This window comes from Topomyia yanbarensis, chromosome 3, assembly GCF_030247195.1.
Source record: "Topomyia yanbarensis strain Yona2022 chromosome 3, ASM3024719v1, whole genome shotgun sequence".
NCBI lineage: Eukaryota > Metazoa > Arthropoda > Insecta > Diptera > Culicidae > Topomyia > Topomyia yanbarensis.
Window position 1 is genome coordinate 5,959,684 of NC_080672.1, and position 8,110 is coordinate 5,967,793.

Consider the following 8,110-nt stretch of genomic DNA (forward strand, 5'->3'; position numbering starts at 1 on the left):
TCAGAATTCGCCGTTTGCGATAAGGTTAAACTGTGGACATTATTTTCAGAAGGGTGCGGTAAATGGGCTACACCCTCAATTCAGTTCGGTAATTTCCGCACAGCTGAAAAGTCAGAAAATTTTTCAACTATATAGCTCAGCAAAGTGGCTTTAATTTACTGATTTTCCGCGATATATTTTCCGAGTTTCAGCAAAACAAACGTCACTTCTACTGAGATCTCGATAAAAGTTTTGTTAGCTGAGTGTAAACAGACTCTGTCTTGCTAGGTAGGGCCGGGTAAATGGGCGAGCTCGACATGATATTTTTAATAGGGAAAATTGTCAAATATTAGCCATTCGCCCTAGTTCTGTCCGAAACTGTAAATTTCGCCTTTATATTCTATTTGAGAAGAAGAGCGTAAGTCGAATTCTCGAAGAAAAATGCATGTTTTGCAGTTTTGTTTGCTTTAATCATTAATCGAAATAAAACGATTTTTAATAAATTTTTACCACTACCTTATAGTGTTTTAAACGCATAACGTCATAATAGCAATATTTCAATTCATTTATATTTGTGATTTAGGCCCTAATGAAAGATCTATGTCGAAGTGTCTTCAAAATACTTGTTTTCGCATCTGGCATCGCTGCCGAGAGTCAAACAAGTATCAATCAAAACACGCTGTGTTACAAGCGTTACGTTACGAGCCCTAGTTCGATCGGAATTACATTAAATTTTGGAGCGCTCTTTGCAGCGATGCCACATGTTTTTGTGAAATGTCTGTAGAAGAATAATTAAAATGTCTGTAAAAGTCTGTATAGGGTTGTGTAAATCCTATTCACACTAGGTTATTACTTTAAAAGTGGCTTGAAATTAGTAAACTATTGTGAAGGAATCACTCGTATTAGAATCAAATTATTCTAGTATAATTTTGTTAAACACTGTTACTTTTTTAAAAGTCTGTAAATGTCTGATTACGTCTGTAGGAGACCATCAAAAGTCTGTAAAATACAGATATATCTGTAAATCTGGCATCCCTGGCTCTTTGTTTATTTGGCTGATCAGCTGTTCTTTAGAAAACCTGTGAACAGCTGATCAGCCAGGTAAACAAACAGCGCACCAAATGTCATTCTGGTCGAGCGGGGGCTTGGAAAGTACCGCTATGTAACGCAGCCTGTACTGGTTCATATTGAGATATCTGACGTTTAAAATACGCACACTGAGATTTCGCATTTTTATACTACCGCCCTCCCCTTAAGCCCACAAGCGGTTTGTTTTCCTCCCAATTCGCAGTGCAAATGATTTGTTTTCCTCCCCAATTTAAACGTCAAAACGGCACAATACTAACGCAGCTGGATAAGTCTATACGTGTACAGTAGAGGGCTTTGATAGGTGAGGTTTTTGGTTGGTAATTTCACAGTTGTTTTTGTGCAACTACTTTGTGCATATTCAATTTTCAATAAATTGTAATTGTAATTGTAATTGTAATTTTATTGCATACGGTATTCTGTTGGTTTACACCTAGTATCAGGACAAAAAATAAATAAAATACAGATCAGTAATACTCATTTTCAAACCACAACCATTATGGGAAAAGTTTTGTCAATAGTTGTTCGACAAGCAAACCTATACAATGTTGAAAACCGCGCTCAAAAAGTCATATCGCAAGCTAAACCTCAACCTGCGCCTACATTCGAATCGAATCTAAAGGATCTGGACAGAGTACTGAAAAGTATGTATCTTATATGTATTTTGTCTTCATTTTGTTTTCGCAACATATTTGCTAGTTTAGAATAAACATCACATATAAAGTTGTTTGAAACGAAACAAGGCGTGCTAGGAAGGTATCTGCATGGGTGTACAAGAAATCTTACAAATTGTTTCTTAACCCGAAAACCCATCGTAACTTCTAAATATACAACGTATATTACCGATTTCATTCTGCCCTATGTTGATCTAAGCATATTTTTATAATCATGTTTCAAAATAAGACATTTATTTGGCATGTGTCGAAATGTCGTAACTTTTATTTTGAAAGGACATACGTGAAATATTTCAAAATTTCACATAACATGTACTGAATGTCCAGGCAGAAGCACTAGTATAGTAAAGTCAAAAAAATACCTATCGAGCATAATGCAGCTTTCCTACAGAGGTATCAGAGATGAATTCCAATTGTGCTCGATTGAGTTGATAAAGTTTACCGTCAGTTTTTTTCTCCAAGATCTCTAAAATCCTGTGGTAATAGCTACAATAGCAATATAGAACCCTTAGTCTGGTACCCATTTTGTCGAAAATTTTGGAAGAAATTCAATATTCTTAAATGCTACATTTGCTAAAAAGAGTCATGTGCAGCCTCATATGATTTTGCAATAAAAGAAAATGTCCAATAATTTTTAAAAGGACGCCCCCTACCAAATGACTTTAAAATATATTAACTTTAAACCTTTCATATTTTAGTATCATTCAATTATATATATATTGGCACAATTGTTCGATCTTAAACATTCGTTCCCAAACTCCTATTGTTTTAAACTTACGAAACTTGAACCCTGTATTTCTGAATTCGAGGTGGATGTCACTTAGGACTTTTAGATAGGTACATATTCTTGAATTATTTGTTCAACTCCAGAAGAAAATGCACAGACCTGATGCAACAATAACAATAATCGTGTTCAATAAAATCAAAAATAAAGCTACGTGAAATAAAATCGAAACTAATTTAAATCATTGATACTCACTGCATACGTAATTCACTGAGTACAAAGTTAAAGGTCATATGATAATTAATTTTAGAACATCCCGATCTGATACAAGAGCTCAATGTGAAGAACAAGGCGCTAGACGATAAACTAAAAGTTGTGTTTGTTACTTCAACGGATTCGGTATGATCTATCGCCATCCAATTAGAAGGAATGTTCATAAATTCTACATTGTCTTTTAGGAACACGAGCCACTTCGGGCACAAGATACCGAGAAAGCACTACCGTCGGATCGAACAACTACAGACGACTTTGAATTTGGGCATCTAGAACCTTTAAAAGTCGCAAAAGGTCATTGCACGTTACGTCAAGCAATAAAATTCATTTCAGATCATCATAGCTCAGAAGCCGAATGGACAACAAGCAAGATAGCAAAGGAATATAACATTAAGGAATCGGTAATTCGCAACATTTTGAGCTACTTCAAAACTTTTGAACTACACGTGCCCGATGAAAAACTTGAAAAACGAAAATTGTTATTAAAAATACCTAATAAAACTGATTCAATAAAGTGAAAACTTTGTTTTATTTTAAAAATCAAATAATGTTTGGCGGACAATCATAAAGATTCACACATTTATCTTCTGAAACTGAAACAACTTTTGAACTATCTGGGCTGTACTTAACACCCCACACCTGGTCTTGATGGTCGTTGAAGGTATGGAGACATTGACGTTCTGCAACATTCCACAGTTTGACAGTTTTGTCGCTTGATGATGATGCGAAGCTTCGACCATCACCAGAGAAGGACACCGATAATACCCAAGATGAATGTCCAGATAAAGTCCCAACTACATCCGAATGAGCTACATCGTACAGTTTCATATGTCCGTCATCAGAAGCAGTAAGGAGCATCTGAGAATCGGGTGAGAAACAAAGACTCCGGACGGACATAGCATGACCCTCAAGTGTTTGTGCCACTTTTCCCGCTGCTACATCAAAGATGTTAATTATTCCGTCAATGGCACCGCTAGCGATGTATTTGCCATCAGGACTCTAAAAAGAAATAATTATAAATTTCTGCGTAAAATGTCTTTATAAATGCTGTGTACATATGCAATACTCAGCGTAAATTTTCCGTTTTGGGGATCTAGCACTTGTTCTGGTTTGCCGGTTTCTACATTATATAGTGAAATTTTTCCTTCGTGCGATCCAGATATTATGTATGTATCACAGGGAGAAAATGCTACGGTCCACAAATCGACTGGTCCGAGAGCTATTTGATTCAGCAGTTCACCGGTTTCAGATTTCCAGATACATAGTCCTGAATCTAAGGAACTGCTTGCAATTACTGAAATATAGGAATTATTTAGTTATGTTCTGATATACAATGCATGCTTTTGTAAGTACTTTCTCCGTTCGTACTGACATCCACAGACACTACGCCCAAAGAATGCCCAGTGAACGTATTTCGCAGTTTTAATTGATTGTTGGCGGTTACGTCCCATACTTTGACACGGTCATCTAATCCACTTGTGACAACAAAATCGCGATATTCTGTTTGCTTGGCTCTAAAAGAATCATTAGAGTTATCTGCGTCCTCTTTGTCATGCTCCTCGAGATCCAATTTGATACGACCCCAAGAGCAAGCCCAAATGCTTTCCTCGTGTGCCGACTCTTCTTTGTGAAGAAGCGAATACTAAAATTATACACTTATTATTTGAATTGCTTTAATTACTCGAAAATACATACCATTTTTGTTTTGAGACGATTAACGATAGATAAACGATTCTAGACCGGTTGTTCTGTAACCTGTTGTTAATAAGGAAATTGAAATTTAATACAGTTTGCCGTATTTATATTGGATTGTTGTCAATGTCACTATTACAGTCAGAGATGCCAGGTACTTTTTTCAAATGTCTGCAATAATAATTTTAAAAGTCTGGGAAGAACAAAAATGTCAGGAAAGCTAGTGTAATCAAAAGCCTTTTCATTCAAAAATCTGTAAATATCTGCAACCAAACTAAAAAATCTGCAAATATCTGCAACCAAACTAAAAAATCTGCAAATATCTGCGTCATCGAAGAAATCTGCAGCTTAAATTAAAAGTCTGCGAATTTGCAGACTTGTCTGCAAATCTGGCATCTCTGATTACAGTAGAAGCACGCTTTTAAGTCCAGTCAGATCATTGTTGCCAACCCTTCAAATTTATCTGGATTCTTCAATTTTGAAGCGCCCGCGATAGAAATCGACGAGAATATTTCAAATGGACACATAAACAAACATAAACGTTTACTGAGAAATAAAAATATGCATATTTAGCATACTTTCTATTCCCGTCTCTTTTCTTCTGCGGTGATTTTTATGCATATACTTCTAGTAAGCATTCAATGAGTGGATAGACCGAATATGCACAATGCATAAAATTTACAGCAGAAGAAACGAGAGGCAGATAAAAAAGTATGCTATAGATGCATAAATAAAATTCGGCGTGTTAACTCTTCAAACAATCATAAAAGCATGTTCAGAAGCGTTTTATTTAATAGGAGTTTCAAAGTTGAACTGGAACTGAAACATTTACATCGCCAGCAGAGCGTTTTGTTTTATAATTTCGAACAGCTTTATTTTAAAATTTAAAACTGGTATACGACGCCATTCTGTTTGTTACTGATTTTGAAACACGTTTAGAATAGAAAAACTCTAGAAAGAGAACTGCAGCTTTCGCAACGTATGCCCCAGCAGAAAAAACGAGAGGCAGATAGAAAAGTATGCTATCGATGCATAAATAAAATCCTTCGTGTTAACTCTTCAAACAATCGTAAGGGCATGTTCAGGAGCGCTTTATTTAATAGGAGTTCAAAGTAGAACTGGAATTGAAACATTTAGATACCCAGCAGAGCGTTTTGTTTTATAATTTCGAACAGTTTTATTTTAAAATTTAAAACTGGTATGCGACGCCGTTCTATTTGTTGCTGATTTTGAAACACGTTTAGAATAGAAAAACTCTAGAAAGAGAACTGCGGAGAGAAGAACTGCAGTTTTGGCAGCGTATGCCCCGGGCATTGTATTGATGTTCGATTGGATTCGTTTTTGACAGCAAATCTCGAATCCAAACGATCCAAAATGGAGTCTCCACAGTCCTCTTTCTAGAGTTTTTCTAGTTTAGAACTGTGTTTTAAATACATGAAGAGTACTCCCTTAATAAACATCTTATGATCCAAGAGCCTAACGACCTGTTCAGGGTATCATCCATACAATATGTGGAATCGTTGGACTATATGGGTTGAAGCTTGTGTATATTTTTTTATTAGGGTCAGCACAGACACTTAGACCCGATAGACTGGGGAAAAATAAATTTGAAAGCGGTAACGCTGAAGGCATGGCGAACAATGAATTTTGAACTGAATAGAACACCCGCTAAAACTGCTGCTGGAGACAGCAAGTTCTAGTTTTAAAATTTTCAGTTTTATATTATAGAACTGTCAAAATTTTGAATCTAGAATTGGAATACTCCTGAACATGCCCTAAAACGATATTATGGTTATTACTGTTTTAATATTGTTCGACGCAGAGTTCTCGCAATACATAAAACTTTCTGTAAGAACTAATTTTACTGTCCAGCGAAAAAGTGATACAGTGAATTCACATTAAATGCTACTGTTTCTGAGTAAATAATGGGTGCAAAAACCGATTTTTTAAAAGCAAATAATGGGTGGAAAAAGCCGATTTTGTAGGATACATAACCATCCCGCTTTTCTACTGTAAAAGTCGAATTTACATTAAAGGTAACTGTAGGAACATTGAAGTTTATTGTTTTTGTAGTGTAGCGAAACCTAGGAGCAGATCACTTGTGATGCATTTTTAAAAATCAGCGAAATTAAATGCATTTATTTCCATCAAAATAGAAATTCATAATGTATTTTGCGTTGCGTGCAATGTCTTTTGAGTTGCGTCTAAGACGTCAAAACCCTACGAAAAAAACTAGCGCTACATTCCACAAAACGTCGAACAAAGTGGTTTGAAGAAGCCGTTTTCTGAAAAAAAATTGATTTTGGTTAGGTTGTCTTATTTTTATTAAAGTTAATCAACCACATATACGGCAAATGTGTGGTAGATACTTTTTTACTTTTCCGCATCATTTCTGTTCAATTTAATCATTTTCACCCTTTTTTGTCAAAGGTAATGACAATATATTCTGATAAATATAGCAACACAGCCAAGCATCGTTCCGCTATCCCTGCAGTAACATTGCGTACTGTGTGAAAAGTCAGAATCAACCAATCAGGAGCTGGAACATTCTGACAAAATTGGAAAAAAACCCTCTATTCTCATGCCTTGTCTTAGGATTGAACTAAAAAGAAATGTGTGTAATTATGTTTTCATACGAAGAGTGTAAACTTTATAACATGCATACTAAATAATTTTCACGATACAAATAAAATTCGAGTAAATTTAAACAGATTAGAAATTACAAAGCCTCTTGTGATGCATTTTTAAAAATCAGCGAAATTAAATGCATTTCTTTACATCAAAATAGAAATTCATAATGCATTTTGCGTTGCGTGCATTGTATTTTGCGTTGCGTGTAAGACTTCAAAACCCTACAAAAAACGGCCCTACATTCAACAAAACATCGAACAAAGTGGATCAGCGTAGGACGATTGTTAAGTAATCTTTTTACGAGGGAATGCAAAGTTGATGCGAAAATGGAAATTAAATGCATTTTTTCTAAGTTGATGCAAATTTGTTATACATTCCTAGAGTGATCTGCCCCTAGGTCCAGTCCCTCATTTTATATAGCTGGTAGATGCAAATGCAAAATCTGAACATTATGAACTTATCGACTAGTTCTCTCCTAATATCGTGACATTCGTCACAAATATTAATTTTGAATGGCATCAGCAAAGTAGCCAACCTAGGGGCAGATCACTTGTGATGCATTTTTAAAAATCAGTGAAATTAAATGCATTTATTTCCATCAAAATAGAAATTCATAATGTATTTTGCGTTGCGGGCAATGTTGTTTGCGTAGCGTGTAAGACGTCAAAACCCTACAGAAAAACTAGCCCTACATTTAACAAAACGTCGAACAAAGTGGATCAGCGTAGGATGTTTGTAAAAACAAACTTTTCTGCGAGGCAGTGCAAAGCTGATGCAAAAATGGAAATCAAGTGCATTTTTTTTCAATTTGATGCAAATTTGTTATACATTCTTAGAGTGATCTGCCCCTAGTAGCCAACTGTGTGGCAATATTGCTATTACTCATAAACTGCATTCCCGGATATATCCTCTCTAGTGCAACAAAAAATATGTAGAAAGGCTCAGTAACGTAAATCAATGCATGTCCGAATTTCATGAATGGGTATTTTGCAAAATATTTTCGAAATAGAATTCCCCAAGTATTCATTAAAATTACAAGCCACTCGCAATT

The 8,110-nt window shown here is 35.5% G+C and overlaps 2 protein-coding genes across 2 annotated transcripts; one reads left to right on the plus strand and one right to left on the minus strand.

The window, feature by feature from the left end:
• Positions 1–1,394: 1,394 nt before the first annotated feature.
• LOC131689094 (protein NDUFAF4 homolog) lies at positions 1,395–3,257 on the plus strand. Its single transcript, XM_058973903.1, has 3 exons — positions 1,395–1,709; positions 2,774–2,862; positions 2,922–3,257. Exons 1-3 carry the CDS (start codon positions 1,565–1,567, stop codon positions 3,252–3,254), a joined length of 567 nt encoding a protein of 188 aa, XP_058829886.1. The 5' UTR covers positions 1,395–1,564; the 3' UTR covers positions 3,255–3,257.
• On the minus strand, positions 3,233–4,559 carry LOC131689092 (superkiller complex protein 8). The gene is made up of 4 exons (XM_058973901.1): positions 4,432–4,559; positions 4,090–4,378; positions 3,792–4,030; positions 3,233–3,735 (listed from the first exon to the last, which is right to left on the minus strand). Exons 1-4 carry the CDS (start codon positions 4,432–4,434, stop codon positions 3,277–3,279), a joined length of 990 nt encoding a protein of 329 aa, XP_058829884.1. The 5' UTR covers positions 4,435–4,559; the 3' UTR covers positions 3,233–3,276.
• Positions 4,560–8,110: the final 3,551 nt, after the last annotated feature.

Coding starts and splice junctions, on each gene's coding strand:
- LOC131689094 (XM_058973903.1), top strand. CDS start 1,565: ATGGGAAAAGTTTTGTCAATAGTTGTTCGACAAGCAAACCTATACAAT. Junction 1,710..2,773: donor TCTGGACAGAGTACTGAAAA/GTATGTATCTTA, acceptor AATTAATTTTAG/AACATCCCGATCTGATACAA. Junction 2,863..2,921: donor TTGTTACTTCAACGGATTCG/GTATGATCTATC, acceptor ATTGTCTTTTAG/GAACACGAGCCACTTCGGGC.
- LOC131689092 (XM_058973901.1), bottom strand. Junction 4,031..4,089: donor TGTCAGTACGAACGGAGAAA/GTACTTACAAAA, acceptor CCTATATTTCAG/TAATTGCAAGCAGTTCCTTA. Junction 3,736..3,791: donor TTACGCTGAGTATTGCATAT/GTACACAGCATT, acceptor ATTTCTTTTTAG/AGTCCTGATGGCAAATACAT.